At 32.6% G+C, this 19145-nt stretch overlaps 1 protein-coding gene across 2 annotated transcripts; it reads left to right on the top strand.

The window, feature by feature from the left end:
* The first annotated feature begins 14079 nt into the window (after window positions 1-14079).
* LOC110711944 (syntaxin-72-like) lies at window positions 14080-18890 on the top strand. Of its 2 annotated transcripts, XM_021890381.1 has the most exons (9): window positions 14080-14521; window positions 14662-14787; window positions 15605-15764; window positions 15959-16044; window positions 16137-16205; window positions 16739-16783; window positions 17375-17437; window positions 17575-17651; window positions 18785-18890. In XM_021890381.1, the coding sequence occupies exons 1-9, from the start codon at window positions 14366-14368 to the stop codon at window positions 18795-18797; spliced, it is 795 nt and encodes a 264-aa protein (XP_021746073.1). In that variant the 5' UTR covers window positions 14080-14365; the 3' UTR covers window positions 18798-18890. The 2 variants fall into 2 exon arrangements, with proteins under 2 accessions (XP_021746073.1, XP_021746074.1); XM_021890382.1 differs by lacking the exon at window positions 18785-18890 and having other exon boundaries at window positions 15605-15761; window positions 15953-16044; window positions 17575-17655.
* The last annotated feature ends 255 nt before the right edge of the window (window positions 18891-19145 follow it).

Raw genomic sequence — 19145 nt, 5'->3', positions numbered from 1 at the left:
GAACTTGAGAGATTAGGGTTTTTAGAATTAGGGTTTGAAAACTGATTTTTCTGTCCCTTTAGGGCTAAACGAAGACCCCTATTTATAGGCGTAGGAATCTAGGTTTAAGGTTTTTGAGCCGCGGCATCAGCGGGCGCACGCAAATCTCAAAGTCGCGCTGGAGTGCAGAGCCCAACTCAAAGACTTGCGCACGGCAAGCGCGCATAATCTTAAGAGTTGCGTGCGGTGTGGTTTGCCTTATACGAAAACGTGTTTTTTAAAACTTCCATAACTTTTGTTTGCAAAGTCGGATTAAGGCAAATAAGAGATCATTGAAAATCTCTTAATGTATACATTCCAATACCGTTAGAATTAGGTTAAAATCTGTTATGGATCAAAGGATATGTCCGTTTGAGTGCAAGGGTGTCAGTTTTAGGGCCCGGTTTAGTATTTTGATAATAACTTCTTCGTTTTAACTCGAAATTGGGCTTATAAGTTCGAAAGCTCTTTGAAAGGGATATCCATCTGTATAGGCCATGTATGGATATTAGGTGGTTAATTGTTCTGATTGGCTCGATTTTCAACAATGTAAGATCTATTTGATCCAATCATTGCATTTGACGCATTTAGGTCCGTTATTAATCAAGATTAAACATGTGACACGTTTTAGGCCTAATTAGTAATAGAAATAGGCTCTAAGATAATTTGGTCTCAAATATGAGTTCTAAATTACTTCATAAAGCATTTTGGAGTCCATAAACACTTCAACTTTGATCTAGCATGAAGAACGAGTTTTTGTAACATCATTGCACTTCCCGTCGGGACAGGATGCCAAAGTAGGTGTCTACAATACCCTAAGTAATATACACATGAAACTTTTCAAATTCACCACATACGTACCGCAAATTTAACAACAATGTCACTAAAATGCCGAAATGCTAACAGACGTCAACTCCGTTAGTCATCAAGGGTTATTAATACTCCGTAAAAATTTAATATTTAAAAATTTATCCACTATTTATAAATCAATAATTTTGTTTAAAACCAGACTAAATTGCAATGGGAAGATACCGCCATTTTTCGGAATTTGATTTGAACAAAACCCTATTGTGTTGGGAATTCTCTGAGAAGGTATGATGAATTTTCTTATTTAATGAGAAACGTTTTCGACGCGGTATACAATTTGATGAAAATGTACTCATCAGTGCTATGAACAATCTACTACTTCAAAATTTTCCATTTAGAGAAATTAAGAAGGATTATTTTCTGTTTGATTTTATAAGTCCGATGAAATTGAAAATCAGTTATAGGAGATGAACACTCCAGATGAGTAATTAGATAATTATCATTGTTGTATGATATACAACATGATAATATTGTTATTTATGTATAATATATATTTTTCTACTTTATTTGTTTAAAATAATGATGATGTCAAGTATATAATATAGAGTATTGAAATTTTGGTCATGTTTTAGGTTGATGATGGTGTTTGAGTAAGTTAAATATTTTTATTTAATCATCATGAAGTTTGTTGAATCTGATTTACAACGACTGAAATATCCAATAGAATCCGAACAAATCAAGGTAATTATATTTAATTATTCAAAACATTAATATTGAATTTAAATTTTATTTTTATAATTAATTTATTTTTAATCTAGAAATAAATACATTAGATTATTTCAGCTATTCTTATCTTCAAGTAATCTTAATAATGAGGATCTTATTATTATTACTATATGAAACAATTTATAATTCCAATAAGATATGAAGCATTTTTTAGTATATTAAACAATTTACATTAAAATTAACAAATTAACAAATTACCAAATTAACAAATTAGGTGAATATATATATATAGGATATTTTGAAAATAACCATCTTAAAAAGGTACTATTTAATTTTAACCAACTTACTTATTATTTTTTATTTTTAATTTTTTTTTAATAACCACCTTAATGTTTTTTGTATTTAAACACCTTTAAAAAGAAAAAAAAAATGCACTTTATGTGTTTACATCTTCATGAAAATAAGTTGTACTCTAGAATTGTAGAGCGGATTAAAATCTGAATTATTATCAGTTTTATATATACTATAAAAAATGAAACATATTTAGAATATTCTAATATTTTATATTTTCTTAAAATGTAAAAATTGATGTATGAAATACTCCGTGTTGTTTCATACCTTCATGAAAGAAGAATTGTCCACCGTGATCTGAAGTCGAGCGGCATTTTCAAGAGTAAAGATGAGCTGTTAAAACTTGCTTATTTTGGTCTTTCTTGATGTCACTTATTTCTTGTAGCACAGATTACTCCTCTGCTAATGTATTATCCCAATGTATTATACTTCTCTCATTATTTTAAAGTTGATTAATAATGAGTTTGTACATGATGATATTTAATGGTAAAAATAGTTGTTTGAATTGAATTAGAAAACACCTTGGGGTACAATGGAAGACTCTTTCATCTTGTGGTGGAAAAAGGGAAGGAAGGAATATATAGAGCTCTAAATTCAATCTATTAGAAATAGACATTGCATGCAATACTCCATAAGATTGTTTCCTTGAAGTTGGTAAGGATTTCATTGTGATTATTGGGCAGAAGATGAATCAGATAAAATAAATCTTTATGTGTAAACTTAGTTTTGAGTTATGCCACTGATGTATTTAAATTGAATTAACCAAATAGCTGCACTTTCAGCAATAAATTAAGTTTCAAAACTTCTCTTCATGGCAGTAGAAAGTAATTTAGCCTTTTTTATTTTAAGGCAATGTGGTAACCGGTTAAAAGGGGTAATAAGGCCGGAAAAGTAATCTCAGGCAAGTCATAGTACATAACCTATTTACAACAACAAGCAAAGTTCAATATCCACTTTTTATCTTCACTCAAAAGTAGTATATATAACAATTATATGTTATATATCTTCTTCTAATTCAGAGAGATTAGAGGTTGGGTTATCTTTTCAGATTGACAAAAGCTATTCTTCATACATGGTTTATATTTCGTATGTGTTTCCTTCTAAACCTAAAAACCTCTTAATGTCTTTTGTTTCCTGTTGATGCCACAAGCTTCAAATTCGGATTTGTGAGATATGCTAGGGCCTATTAGGTGCTTGCGTATTTTTCTTTTCTTCCCCGACCCCATAGAATTGGGAATGAAAGAGTACATTGATTGTATTTCAGCTATTGCCTCTAAGATAATAACTGCTTTTTTTTTTTTTTTTTTATGTATGATAATAACTGTATTGTATCACAAGATGCAGACTGATTATTTAAGGTTTAAGCTAAGTGCCCCTTTTGGTTATTAATTAGAAAATTAAATTAAGTAGATGAAGTACATGTTTCTAAAGTCACTGGTGCTGGTTTAGATTAAAATAATAAAATATTAATTTTTTTTTTTTAGAAATTGCTGATTGTTAATCTTAACAATAGGATTACGGAAAAGGAGGCTATCATCCCTTCTTTAGGAATCCGGAAGATTGTAATATTTGATTTCACACACCGAGTACTTTTGTAATCCGTTGTATTTTTTATGTGAAAATTGTCATCGTCCTCTTTTATTTATTTACTAAGTTGAAGCTCGTCCGATGCACGGGTCTTATTAATAATAAAATTAACCTAGAATATAATATAATTATTTGTAATAAATAATTATCATAATACTCTCTGTATTATCTTTTACTTTTTTTTCAAGAATAATTATTGGATCACTCAAAATTTGTTTTTTTATCTTATAAAGTATTGTTGATATATCATTTGAATTATATGGTTTTTATTTTTATTTTTATTTTTATTTTTATAAAACCTTATTAATATATCATTGAAACTCATAATTTATCTGTTTTGGTACCTAAAATATCACTATTTTAAAATTTTACAATAGATTACTCTATATTAGGAAAAATTAAAAACTAAAATTCAATAATAAATTTGCATTTATTCATAGACAATGCAAACTATAAATTTCTACAGTGATGTGAACACAATTCCATTAAATTTGTATATTATAAATTAAAGCAAAATTAGTGAATTCATTTTATGTCGTAATTAAAACATGTATGGGTAGGAAAGATCAAATTCAAAATAAAGTGATTCCACTCAGCTTGATAACTACAAAAGTCTAACCCAAAAGTTACACTTGGATATTAATTGATGAGCTATCCAAAATCTTAGTAATTGCACAAGACTATGAAGTCGGATAATGAAAATAACAAAAAAGATGAAATTCAAGAATTTATTGACACATTGATTACATAATAAACTGATAAATACCCTTCTACGAATGCATGACTTGTAGCAATATTTAGATGATCTTCAATTCTTCATGATCATATAATATAAATTACATATCAAGTGAATCTTTCTACGAAATGATCATCCTTATACATGATGTTCATGAAGGCAAACCCCTTCTAAGGCTTTAGTGTTTGTTAAATAGTTTAATTTATATATATAGTGTCAATTTAATAAAGGATATGATAAATTTTGTTAATAAAAAACCTCACCGCTATTCCGAAAACCCCCTCCTTATGGTCCTATCTCGATAACCATCAACCCCGGCCCGAAGCATTCCAGCATAGGCGCGCTCTCACTTAGGGATCAGACGAGTTGTCGGGGAAAGGCGAGACATGGAAGAAGTGTCGGTGGTCGTTCAAGCGGGGCGGGGGGAGGGTGGCTGTTCAGGCGGGGTAGCAAGTAGAGGGGAGAAGGGCGGCAATGACAGTGGCAGGGGGAAGGAGGAGGATGGAGAAAGAAAAGCTTTTTTTAAAAAAAGAAAAATTGGTCGCAACAACACCAACGATTACAAAGGTGCACCAATGAACTAAGATTCCATGGAAAAAGTGGAATCTTCATTATTTTATTATTGTTTAAATATATTTTAAACTTACATGATTTCCCATTATGCATGACTAAGTTAGCTTTTACTTCTATTAAATATTTTCATTTGAACACTTCTTAACCTCCACCATTAAAGCGAATTCCTTCAAAAAAATTTCACTATTATTTTCCTTTGTTCGCTTAGTCACCTACTTTATTTTAATTTTTTTTTAATATATCAATCTCATGTGATTGATTTAGTTACCTTTCCCTCTCCATTTACTCAAATACTAAATTGATAAATAAAAGAAAATCATCCGAAAACCATTTCGTTCCTCTAAATTTTAGGATAAAAAGTCTATATCTAATACCATGCAAGCCCACAAAATGCTTCAAAATACTTAACTCTTCAAAAAAAACAATTTCAGAATCAGATTTTAGGATAGGTCAATATTTTATTTTATTTTTTTTGGTTTTCAATGTACAACACTTTAATGGTGGAGGTTGAGAGAGATAGTAATTTAAAGAGAGAAAATTAAATACAGGAAGAGAAAACTAAGACAAACACGTGATATGTTAAAAAAAAAAAGAAAAAGTAACCAAAGAAGCAAACGAAGGAAAATAATGGCAAATATTTTTTGAAATAATCCCTTTAATGATGGAGGTTGAAAAGTGATGTTTAAAGGAAAACAATCAATAATGGAGGAGAAAACTACATAGTCAAGTGAGATGGAAAATCAAGTAGGATGGAATTAAATAAAAATATATTAAATTATTAAAAATATTGAATGAAAATTCCACTTTTCGATGAAATTTGAGTTTAGTTGGTGACTTTTATGCTGTTATTTTCACCCAAATGCATAGTTTGTGATGTGGAGTGCACTATCGAAAGGTTGTGCTGATGGACGCACCTTTGTCATTCTAGTGTTGTTGTGGCCAATTTTTCCTTTTAAAAATTATTTTTGTTTTTTTATAATTTTTTTATAAAAAATTGGACCAATTAGAAGGTGACACGCGTCAAGTCACCTTCTAAAACCGGTCACTAATTTAAAAAATCGGACAAAGACTCATTTTGAGAAAATAGGGGTAAAAGGTGGGCTCGTTCCCAGAAAACGTAAAGGTGGGCTTGTTTTGAGCAGATCGAGCAAAGGTGGGATTATTCTTTTCAATTTTTCCTATTTTTTTAATTAAATAATTAAAATTACACCTATTAATATTAGATGTGACTTTTAATTAAAATAAATCTTATCATTTAATTGTTTTTTTTTAAATACACATACTTTTTTTTAGCTGAATAATTGAACGTTCATTCTTGTCATTTTTCTTCTTTATTTTTCTAATTTTTTTATACAAATATTTACTTCGTATATTATTATCTATTTTTTTAATCTAATAAAAAATTGAACAATTTTTTTAATTTTAATTGAATGTGATTTTATTATTTTTAATTTAATAGTTTTTTTTCTTAAAAAGAATATAATATAATGACATGTAATTTAAATAATTTAATTCCTAATATCTAAAGATAATTTTTATTTTATTTTTTTTAGAGAAGATAATTTTTAGTTTTTTAAATAATTTAAATCCGAATCAATCAATATTCGTTGCTTTTACTTACGTGGCGAAATTCTTAAATCTCATTCGTCACTTTTTCTTAGGTGGCGAGTGAAATAATGCCGAATGTCTAAAATAAAATTAAAATCTAATTTCAATTAGTAGAAATAATACTGATGTGGCGCATCGAATGCTCCCGAAAAATGCCTACTTTATTTATATACTAGTTTTGTGCCCGAGCGATGCCCAGATGGTTGATAAAAAATTTAGTACAAACTTTTTGGCTTGACTGTTAAATACGGTCATGTAATCCTTTTTGATAATTTAGGATATTTAGACTTGCGATATCATATCACTTATTTATATAATAGTGTACTTTTTTTAAAACATATTTAATTTATCAAAAAGGATTATTCAAACAGTATAAAAATAAGATATCTATGTTATTATTGACTTGAAATTATTTTTATTAACTTAAATTATTTTACGGAACTTAAAATATTTTTACCAAACTAAAATTATTTTTACTAATTCTCTATTAATTTTTAATAAATTAAATATATTATAAATGGATCTTATTTTAAAGAACTTTTTAAAACGAATTTTAGGGTGGAAATAAAACTGAGTTATACGATATTTTTGTTAAAAATTATTATTAATTTTGTATAATTAAATATTAGAAGTATATCAATAATAAAACTCTATACAACAATTCTATCTTGAAAAAGTTATCCAAAATTCGTTTACTTAGCATCATATGTGTCACAATAAAACCTATTTATCGTCTACGTTGCTTGACACTTGGCGAAAAATTGGAATGCCAAGTGTCGCTAACTCGTGGTCTGGCTGCGAGATCAGCTTTATTTATTAGTGATATGATATAATATGATATTATATTTGTTCTTTGCGCAATACATGCAATCGTACAATAAAAAATAAACGATTAAAATTTGGGAAAAAAGGTTAGCGAAGGACCTATAATGGACCCTGGACCCTACCCAGACCCTGCTAGACCCATAGGGTCCGGGTAAAGGTCTTAAAATTTTAGACCCTAGGGGTCCGGATTGTTGATAATATAGAGTGTCGGAGTGGAGCGCCAGCTCTACTGATTTATCGCGCTCGCGCTAGCTAGGCGCGACCCGCGATGTAACCGCGCAAAAACTGCGTTTAGTTTCTGGAAATCTGGCAAAACTTTGGAGGAGCGCCCGCTCCTCCTGGTGGCGCGCCTGTGCCACTATTAGGCGCGGCCCGCTTCTAAGTCACGACAAAATCGCGCCAGGTTCCTGGAAAATCATAAGTTTGGGAAGATCAGGGGTGGCGCGCCTGCGCCCTTTGGTGGAGCGCCCGCGCCAGAGGGTGGCACGCCCGCGCCTCATGGTGGTGCGCCCACGCTGCTGTTTTGGCGCGCTCGCGCCCGCGCTTCTTTTCGTTTTAGCGGTTTTTGCGTCGATTGAGTCTATGATTATAAGACTTGTTTTTCGAACAGAAGATATACAGAACATTATTCTCTCTAACTCACCCCAAGAATTCTCCATAATTTCTCTCAAACTTCTTGCAAACTTTTGTGAAAAATACTCTTGATTTTTAGCCTTCTTTGTGAATTTATTCATCTTTATTTCGATTCTTTGTGCTAAGAACGAAAGGGCTGTCAAATTGTATCTCAAAGAGAATTTCCGGAATAACCCAAGCACCGTGTGGGGGAAATTAATCTCTTTAGGAAAGTATTCATACGCCTTTGATAGTGTATCAAGTTCGTAGTCTCAAGGGACATCGGAATTCTCATGTACATGCATCGTTTATACGGCTTGGAGTTAAGGCAAGTTAGATTATCTTCGCATTAGTGTTTACTTAGAAATTTTCTGTAATTTCTTAGTTATTAATACTTGATTGAAATACATTGGTTTGTATTTGATATTTACAATTACTTTGTAATAATTTATTTTAGGTTTTGTTCCCACACGAATTTAAGTGTTTTCTAGTTTGAATTCACTGAAAACCTAACAATCGAAAGAGATTAATTCTTAGAATTAGTCAAGTATGTCTAGTGTGAAAGAATTAACAACAAACTTTGTCAAACTCAAGAAGTTTGATGGTGTTGACTTTAGGAGGTGGAAGAAGAAAATTTATTTTCTTCTTACATCTCTTAATGTTGCCTATGTTATAAGTACTCCAAGGCCGGGTGAACATGAGAATGAGACCTTGGAGAACGTTCGAGAAAGATCAAAATGGGACAAAAACGATTTCATTTGTCGTGGTCATATTTTGAATGGGATGGAGGATGATCTCTTTGATGTGTACCAAAATGTGGAGTCGGCTAAGGAGCTTTGGGAGTCCTTAGAAGGCAAGTACATGGCGGAAGACGCGTCAAGTAAGAAATTCTTAGTTAGTAATTTTAATAATTTTAAGTTTGTCGATGGTCGGTCCATAATGGACCAATTTCATGAATTACAACGAATCTATGGGAACTTGAAACAACATGGAATATCTATGGATGAATTGTTTGTTGTTTCAAGTATAATTGACAAGTTACCTTCTAGTTGGAAAAGTGTTAAGCATGAGCTTAAACACAAGAAAGAGGACATGTCATTGTTCGATTTGGCCACCCATCTTCAAGTTGAAGAAGGGATAAGAGCCATGGAAAATGCTAAGGATGGGAATCCTAGATCATCTACCATTAATTTGGTAGATGAAGGAAAATCTAGTGCTTCCACTAGTGGAAAAAGGAAGAATAATAATTCTTCCAAGGGAAAGTCCTAAAGGCAAGCAAACAATAACAAGTTTGCTTGTTGGGAATGCGGTAAGGTTGGACACCGCAAGAAAGACTGTTTTTCATTTAAGAAAAGAATGGAGAAAGCCAAGGAGGGCCGTGCTAATGAAAGCAAGGACCCACCCACCAAAGGTAATCCAAATTCATGAGGTTAAATTTAATTTCGGTTTGGATTTAAATGCAACGGATCCTAACATTTTTATGGTGCAGGATGATGACTCTTGGTGGATTGATTCGGGGGCTTCTAGGCATGTATGCAAGATGAGGCATTGGTTCAAAACCTTTCACAAGGTTGGTGATGGAGAAGATCTCTTTATGGGGAACAATTCAACCATCAAGGTCCTTGGTAGAGGACAAGTAGAGCTAATGTTTAGTTCGGGGAATGCAATCATTCTTAGGGATGTTTTGTATGCTCTGGATATTAGTAGGAATCTTGTATCGGGGCCTTCCCTGAATAGTCTTGGCTATAAACTAGTGTTTGAAGCTAATAGGTGTATTATTACTAGAGGAACAAATTTCATAGGTCGTTGTTATTTAATTAATGGTTTGTTTAAACTCTCTTTGAGAGATAAGTATGTATTTGATGATGTTTGTTTGAATGTTGATGCAAGTGATAATCATGTTGATTTGAATTTATTTGACTTCTAGATTAGGACATGTTAATTATAATAAAATGCTTTTTATGTCCAAACAAGAATTAATTCCTTCTTGTGATATTTCTCCTAATAAGTGTTCTACTTGCTTGTTGAACAAGATCACTAGAACTCCTTTTAAGAGAGTTGAGATAAGTTTTAATCTTTTGGAACTAATCCATAGTGACTTGTGTGATTTTCATAGTACTCCTTCTTTGGGGAAAAAAAGATACATGGTTACTTTTATAGATGATTATTCTAGGTTTTGTTACGTGTATCTTTTGCATTCCAAAGATGAAGCTTTAACCAAGTTTGATGTTTATAAAAGAGAGGTAGAACTGCAAGTAGAATCATTTATTAAGAGAATTAGAACTGATAAGGGAGGGGAATATTATGATCCTGCTTATTTCCAATATTTGGGTATAATTCATGAGACAACAGCGGGTTATGCACCACAATCAAATGGTGTAGCTGAAAGGAAAAACCGAACTCTTGAAGAAATGGTTAATTCCATGTTATCTTACTCTGGTTTGCGTGAAGGGTTCTGGGGTGAAGCAATGTTGACAGCATGTAACATTCTTAACCGGGTTCCCACTAAGGGAAAAGAATCTACTCCTTATGAACTTTGGTACAAAAGAAAACCAAACTTGAAGTATCTCAACGTTTGGGGTTGTAGAGCAATCGTAAGAGTGCCCAACAACAAGAAAAGAAAGCTTGGTGAAAGGGGCTTGGATTGCATTTTTATAGGTTATGTTGAGCATAGAAAAACCTATAGGTTCTATGTAATAGAACAAAATGACTATATATCAATTCATTCGGTTATTGAGTCAATAGATGCAATTTTTGCTGAAAATCGATTTTCATCAATGAGTAGACCAAAAGATCTACAAATTAGTGCCAATGATAGGGAGATAGTAGAGTTGAATGATCAACTTGAAACTCATGAAAATACATTCGATAATGAGAATGTTGAAACTCCTCAAGTGAGGAGAAGTACTAGGGAAAGGAAAATTAGGAATCCTCTAGATGACTTCATAATTTATTTGGTTGAAGGATCTAGGGATGTCCTTAGTTCTACTACTCCATATTGTTTCAATGTGGATAGTGACCCAAAGACTTATAGCGAGGCAATATCTAGTCAAGACAGTGCATTTTGGAAAGAAGCTATAAATGATGAGATGGATTCTATCATGGGAAATAATACTTGGGTCATAGAGGTTTTACCTCCCGGTTGACCTCTTAGTTGCAAGTGGATTTTCACTAAGAAAAGGAGACCGGATGGCTCTATAATGAAATTTAAAGCCATATTGGTTATCCAAGGCTTTAGGCAAAAGCATGGTGTTGATTATTTCGATACCTATGCACCGGTTGCAAGAATTACCTCCATAAGGTTATTGATTGCAATGGCTTCGGTATATAATCTAGTGATTTATCATATGGATGTCAAAACGACATTCCTTTATGGAGATCTAGAGGAAGAAGTGTACATGAAACAACCCGAAGGGTTTGTTTTGGAAGGACAGGAAGATAAGGTGTGTAAATTGGTTAAGTCATTGTATGGACTTAAGCAAGCACCAAAGCAGTGGCATCGAAAATTTGATGACACGATTTTGTCCTTTGGATTCAAAGTGAATCAAGCTGATAAGTGTATTTATAGAAAATTTGATGACAAAGGTCATTGTGTCATCATTTGTCTATATGTTGATGATATGCTTATCTTTGGTACAAGTCTACAACAAGTAGAATTGACCAAGAAATTCTTATCCTCATCTTTTCAGATGAAGGATTTGGGGGAGGCGGATGTCATTTTGGGCATCAAGATTGTTAGGGACAATGGAAGACTTATCTTAAGTCAATCTCATTATATTGAGAAGATGATCAAACAGTTTAATATCTTTGATAAGTGTCCCGTGAACACCCCCATGGAGCTTAATGTTAAATTGGTTAAGAATTCGGGGAAAACGGTTTCTCAATTGGAATATTCAAGGATAATTGGATCCTTGATGTATGCCATGACTAGTACAAGACCGAATATTGCATTGGCTGTGGGAAAACTAATAGATTTACTAGTAACCCGGGTGCACAACATTGGTTTGCAGTTCGGAGGGTCTTGAGATACCTTGAGGGTACGTTAGACTATGGTCTAACTTATAGTGGATTTCCTTTAGTTTTAGAAGGATATTCTGAGGCAAGTTGGATCACTTACAAAGAGGATGACTCTTATGTAAGTGGTTGGGTATTCATGTTTGGGGGAGGTGCCATTTCATGGTCTTCCAAGAAACAAACTTGCATTGCGGATTCCACTATGGCAGCGGAGTTTATAGCTCTTGCTTCAGCTAGTAAGGAAGCTGAGTGGTTGAGGAATCTCATGATAGAGTTGCCTTTATTGCCAAAGCCAATGCCACCGGTGGCAATTCATTGTGATTCCAATTCGGCGTTGATAAAGGCTTATAGTCAAGTGTACAATGGTAAGTCTCGGCATATTTCACTTAGGCATAGCCTAGTGAAAGAGCTTATCAATGATGGGGTCATAAGTCTTGACTATGTTCCAACAAAGTTAAATTTGGCGGATTGCTTTACAAAGGCTATGCCAAAGCATTCCATCATATTTGCCATGAATGGAATGGGTTTATGTCCAAAAACACGAACTTGTGAAACCCAATCTAACGCTTGAAGAAACATCAAGTCTTAGATTCAATGTGGTTGAATTGCATTTTTGTTGTTTGATAGCAATGTATGATTACCCATATTGCTATGTTACTTGTGATGTGTTAGGTAGCGTCTATTTAAAGTTCTCAAAGATTTAGAGTTGAGAAGCTCTAAATGAAAGTGTCTTGTCATAAGGGCACATTTACGTATATGAGAACCTACCTGTATAAGCTCGAAGTTTAGCCGCTTTAAGAAGTCTAGATGGACATATAGACTTTGATAAACTTATAAAAGATACGGACAAATGGTTGTATAAAGGTGTCAAGTGATGATTTATTCGATTTGTCTTGTGTGTACTTCACCTTCGAATGGTTGGATATATCCGTGTGATTCAATCCATATGGAAATCATGGGATATGATCATCGTCAAGTGTGTTGTACTAGGTGTTAATTCAATCCGAAGGGACATTAACATTGATGCATGAGATGTGGCTAAATTGATAGAACTGGAGAATGTTTAAAGGACACTCTAAATGGGGGAGGATTGTTGATAATTTAGAGTATCAGAGTGGAGCGCCCGCTCTACTAATTTATCGCGCTCGCGCTAGCTAGGCGCGACCCGTGATGTAACCGCGCAAAAACCGCGTTGAGTTTCTGGAAATCTGGCAAAACTTTGGAGGAGCGCCCACTCCTCCTAGTGGCGCGCCCTGCGTCTAAGTCGCGACAAAATCACGCCAGGTTTCTGGAAAATCAGAAGTTTGGGAAGATCAGGGGTGGCGCGCCCGCGCCCCTTGGTGGAGCGCCCGCGCCAGAGGGTGGCGCGCCCGCGCCTCATGGTGGCGCGTCCGCGCTGCTGTGATGGTGTGCCCGCACTTCTTTCTGTTTTAGCGGTTCTTGCGTCGATTGAGTCTATGATTATAAGACTTATTTTTCGAACAGAAGATATACAGAACATTATTCTCTCTAACTCACCCCAAGAATTCTCTATAATTTCTCTCAAACTTCTTGCAAACTTTTGTGAGAAATACTCTTGATTTTTAGCCTTCTTTGTGAATTTATTCATCTTTATTTCGATTCTTTGTGCTAAGAACGAAAGGGTTGTCAATTGTATCTCAAAGAGAATTTCCGGAATAAGCCAAGCACCGTGTGGGGGAAATTAATCTCTTTAGGAAAGTATTCATACGCCTTTGACAGTGTATCAAGGTCGTAGTCTCAAGGGACATCGGAATTCTCATGTTCATGCATTGTTTATACGGCTTGGAGTTAAGGCAAGTTAGATTATCTTCGCATTATTGTTTACTTATAAATTTTCTGTAATTTCTTAGTTATTAATACTTGATTGAAATACATTGGTTTGTATTTGATATTTACAATTACTTTGTAATAATTTATTTTAGGTTTTGTTCCCACACGAATTTCAGTGTTTTCCAGTTTGAATTCACTGAAAACCTAACACGTATAGGATATGGGTATTGAAAATTCCATGTACGGATCTGGATATCACTAGACTCTGCCCATTTTCATCCCTCCTCGCACTTGTACTTAAACATTATACTCAGTGATAAAATTTAATCAAGATTAGTAATCAAAACAACAATTCTAATTTATTTTTATCTTTTTAGGAAAGCTGTAAACTAATTAGTTGTGATGTTTCAAAAAAAAAAAAAAAAAAAAAAAAAAAAAAAAAAAACCTAATTAGTTGTGCTAATTTATTTTAAAACCGCTTTTAACGGTTCAAGTGTTGATTTATACACGTCTTTGCTTTCGCATTGGTCAGACCATAAAAAAATAAAAAACCAATAACATATGAAATTAGATTCAATCATCACCGTGTCAAATAAGACTCATTATTCATCATCATCAACTTCTTTTATCTGTTCCCAATTAAAATTTCAAGAAATTAGGATCAGATTACATTAATTGATAGGAATTAAGGTGAGTATATATCATCTAAATTATAAAATGAGCGTGATTCAAATCCTTTTTCGGGTCGATGAAATCTGCAAAAAATATGAAAAATACGACGTTGACAAACAAAGGGAGCGCAATGCTACTGGTGATGATGCCTTCGCACGTCTCTACGACACCATCGAGTCTGATATCGAGAAAGTCATTCATGTATGTGAAATTAAATTTTTTTTTTTTGCATGGTTTTCATTTACATTTGGAAGTTTGTAACACAATTCAATATATGTAGACGACCTTTAATTTGTTGATATGCAACAAAATAAATTATGTTAATATAATGTGGAGAACAGAAATCGGAGATTGTGGCAAGGGAGACGAATAGGGCAAAGGCGGTGGCGATGAACGCCGAGATAAGACGGACCAAGGCCAGGCTATTGGAAGATGTTGCCAAGCTACAAAAATTGGCTTACAAGAAGGTCAATTTTACTTTCCTTTTTATAATTTTGTGATCAATATTACTTGTATACTTTAGCTTCATAATTAATAAAATGTTGCCTTAGTTTCCGATCTTTGCTTTGAATTTTGTGTTTACATATGGTGTATATGTTTATCATTGCATGTTTAAACTATTAAGGGATACCATAATAAAATTTGTTCCTATTTTACTTGTAGACATATTTTGATAAGTGGTATATATAAATTGATCCTATACTTCAACCATCAGCTTAAACTTTTAATTTGAGTTGATACTCTAATATGTTTAACCTTATTTTTTGTATCATTTTTTAACCTTCAATCTATCTAGACTTCTAGCTAGGGTATCGTTGTTCAATTGATGATTTGATTAGGACCTAACTAAATAAGCCACTTGTATTTGAGAACACCTATCTATTGAGTGTGATTTTAGCTCATTTAATCAATGTTACTTATTTAAATACTGCAAATGATATCAAATGAGTTATTGAGCATAAGAAAATACCATGAATACACCGAATCAACTCTAGGTATACACGAGTACAAATAAAATGGATGTTCTCCTAATGTTTTCTCAAGTGATCCAGCTCTTTAAGTTAAAAGGTGAAGATTTTTATTGCAGCTCAATGTAGCTTTGCAACAATATAAATACGATTTCCATTTGATGTGACTTTAGGCTTGTGATGATCAAGTGATCACTTTATTTTTATAATCAATGAAGAGTAAAAGTTTAACTTTTATTTTAACATTTGATTCAATCGATCATTTCATTATTATTCAATATGGTAATGTTACTCATGAAAAATTTTGTGGTTATAGGTAAAAGGACTCTCAAAGGATGATATGGTTGCTCGAGGTGACTTGGCTATTGCGTTAGGAGAAAGAATTCAAGGAATTCCCGATGGAGGAAACAATGCCAAAAATGATGGATGGGCGAGTTCAAGCAATCCTAATAACATCAAGTTTGATATGCAAGGAGGTAAGTTCATAGTCTTTATACCAAGCGATAAGTATGACCACTTGTAAATATACAAATCAAATGTGGCTTATTAAAATGAAACGGAAGGAGTATGAATTAGTCTGCATTATATGGAGATGATATAAAGGGCAAATATAACTCTACGATTAATTAATGATAGTTTGGGTTTTGGGTTACATCAATGCAAATTTCAGATACACACTTAAACGATGGGTTTTTCCAAGAAACGGGGCAATTGAGTCAATTTAGGCAAGAGTACGAAATGAGGAAGTTGAAACAGGCAAGTACATATCCATAAACATGCTAAACATTTAATCATGGCATTGAGGTTTGTGTATAGTAACTTGAACAATTTTGGTATCAATATAATAGGATGAAGGTCTAGATATCATATCTGAAGGACTCGAGACTCTGAAGAATTTGGCGCATGATATGAATGAGGTTAGTACGTTGTTTTCTAATACATTATGCTGCCTTATACAGACGACCCAAAAAAAAAAAAAAGGTAATTTTAATGGACGTATGTAGCAAGTACTCCGTATTAAGTTAGTATGGTGTTAATTTGTTTAATCAATCACATTTATTTTTTAAAATTATACTTCGTACCAAGTATTAATTAAATTTTGGAGTACAAGAATGAACTCGACTTTATCTACTTATGTTTATTTATTTTAACCAATTACGATTGTGTGAAACATTATTAGCCTTTGTCTATTTTTATGTTGCATGCATTCTTCAACAAGATCTTGGTCATAAAAAAGATTTATTGGCTAATTATTAAGTTGCTTTAATTATTTGTAACAAAAATCTTGTGTTTAAGTTCACAATATAGAACTTGTTTTGAAAATCTTGTTGATTAAATTGAGATACATTATTCATTACATTGAACAAAAAATATAAATAAAACTGTTTGGTTTTCTATGGTGTACTCAGTACTAACTAACCCTTTGTTTTGTTTTCCTTCTCATTCATAGGAACTAGATAGACAAGTTCCCTTGGTTGATGAAATCGATACAAAGGTTAGATTGCTTCTTCTCATTTACGACTGTAACTTCTTTTTAACTTCTCAATTTACGACTGTAAATTCATACATGTAATTATATTAGAGAGTGTTCTATTCACCTGATTTTCACTGATCTGAACTTATCTAAACTTATCTGAACTTACTTGAACTTATCTGAATTTATTAGACCTTATTAAAACTTAATTTAGTTGTAATTTGTACTTGGGTAACCCTTATTAGAACTTATTAAACCTGAACTGAACTTATCTGAAATTATTACACCTGAAATAAGTGAATATATAAGGTGAACTTATCATTTATTAACATTTTATACACTAGTGGAAAAAAGTCTATTCGTAATGGCAGAGAGCGTTACATATACGGGCGTTTCGAATAAAAATACTATTTGTAATGGGCACTTGCTCGTTACAAATAAGTAGTTATTTGTAACAAGCGTTACAACTGCTCGTTACAAATAACCCATTTCAAACAACGCACTATCAGTAGACTATATATTAAGGGTTTAAAGCATGAGATCAAATTAATCTTAGCATGTAAGTAGATCGACTAATAGCTGTTTTATCTCCTGTGTTTTATGCTAATTAAGGTTGACAAGGCCAACACTGATTTAAAGAACAACAATGTCAGGCTCAAACAAACACTTCACCAGGTACAAATTACTTTTTAACAAGCTGCATGCTCATTTGAAATTTTTTAGATATATCGGGGTGTATCTATTTATTTGTTTGGTCCATTTATCAACTTAAAAAGTGATAAATAATATGACGTTTCTGTATGTATGATCAGATAAGATCGAGTCGAAACTTTTGCATTGATATCATCTTGCTGTGTGTGATTTTGGGCATTGCAGCTTATCTATACAAGTAAGATGTTACTTATCCTATCTATCTATTTGATTACAAAATTATGAAAAAATTATATATTAGTACTCTCTCTGTCTCAAAATATAGTTTCTGGAAGTAAAAAGTACTAATAGACAAAAGTTAGAGAGAGAAAGTGAAAAAAGTATTTCCTCCGTTTTTTTATAGGCTAGAGATGAGACTGCGCGGAGTTTTAGGTGTATAATAAAATAAGATGTTAGTGAGGCAGATAAGGTTATTATTTTATTGAAAAGTAAAGTGGTATGAGAGGGAGTGGGGGATCATTGGAGGAGTGCGAAATGGTAAAGTAAGAAAGTGTGGGGACATTAAAGGGTAAAGATATATTATTAAATTGTCAGAGATTTCCAAAAATGGAACTCTAGCTTATAAAAAAACAGACAAAAATAGTAACTCTAGCTTATAAAAAAAACGGTCCTGTCAAAAAAATAAATAAATAAATAAAACGGAAGGAATACAAGGTATGTACAAAATTCAATGGTACTGTAGGAAGTACAATGAAAAAAAGTAAAAAATAAAATAAAAATGAGTGTATAATGGTCTTTACATACTATCAAAAATAAAAACAGGAACTATATTCTGGGTCTCCAAAATAGGAAAACATGAACTATATTATGGGACGGATGTAGTACTTAATTACAACAGCACTTCTTGTGTGCGGCTAAACATATCATGTGACCGCTTGTTAAAAAAAAATAACCCCTATAACACTGATTGAGTAACCTTTGTAATATTGAGCGAGTAACCCTTATTGAACTGACCGAGTAACCCTTTTAACACTGACGAAGTAACCCCTATAACCCTGACCAAATAACCCCCGTTACACTAACAAAGTAATCTCCTGATAACTGGTCACATGGTGTGGCCAACCATGTAGAAGAATTTGTGTAATTCCAAAGCTCAAGAGATACCGTATTTAACTATTTGTTAAAACTAATTTTATATTCTAGGTGAACCTCACTTCAATATCTCTTCTACTTTTTGCTTACACGTACTTGCATATACTTATATATGATATCTTTTGTTTTTGGTTAGAACTTCGTATATGATATCGACTCTAATCTTTTGAGTCGAGAATTTAGAAATAAAACTAACTATATGATATTTCATTTTTGTAGTGTTTTGCAGTGAAACGATTTCAGAGCTTTCATGGACTCTGGCAATGGTCTATATGTTACCAAATTCATTGGTTTTAACTATGCATTTCCACATTGTTATGTTATCTCGTTCACATATTATTATTATTATTATTATTATTATTATTATTATTATTATTATTATTATTATTATTATTTATTTTTTTATTTTTTTTTATTTATTTATTTTTTTTTTCCAAAAGTAAGATACACGGATCACGTTCACATATGGAATACTGAGTACTGTAACTTTTCTTAACGAGTACGGAGTATCACTTATTATGACATACTTAAGTACTACGTATATTTTGTCAAAAAAAAAAGCACTACGTATATGGGATAT

Source organism: Chenopodium quinoa, unplaced genomic scaffold (genome assembly GCF_001683475.1).
Source record: "Chenopodium quinoa cultivar QQ74 unplaced genomic scaffold, ASM168347v1, whole genome shotgun sequence".
Classification (NCBI taxonomy): Eukaryota; Viridiplantae; Streptophyta; class Magnoliopsida; order Caryophyllales; family Amaranthaceae; genus Chenopodium; species Chenopodium quinoa.
This window is presented reverse-complemented; position numbering and strand designations above follow the sequence as displayed.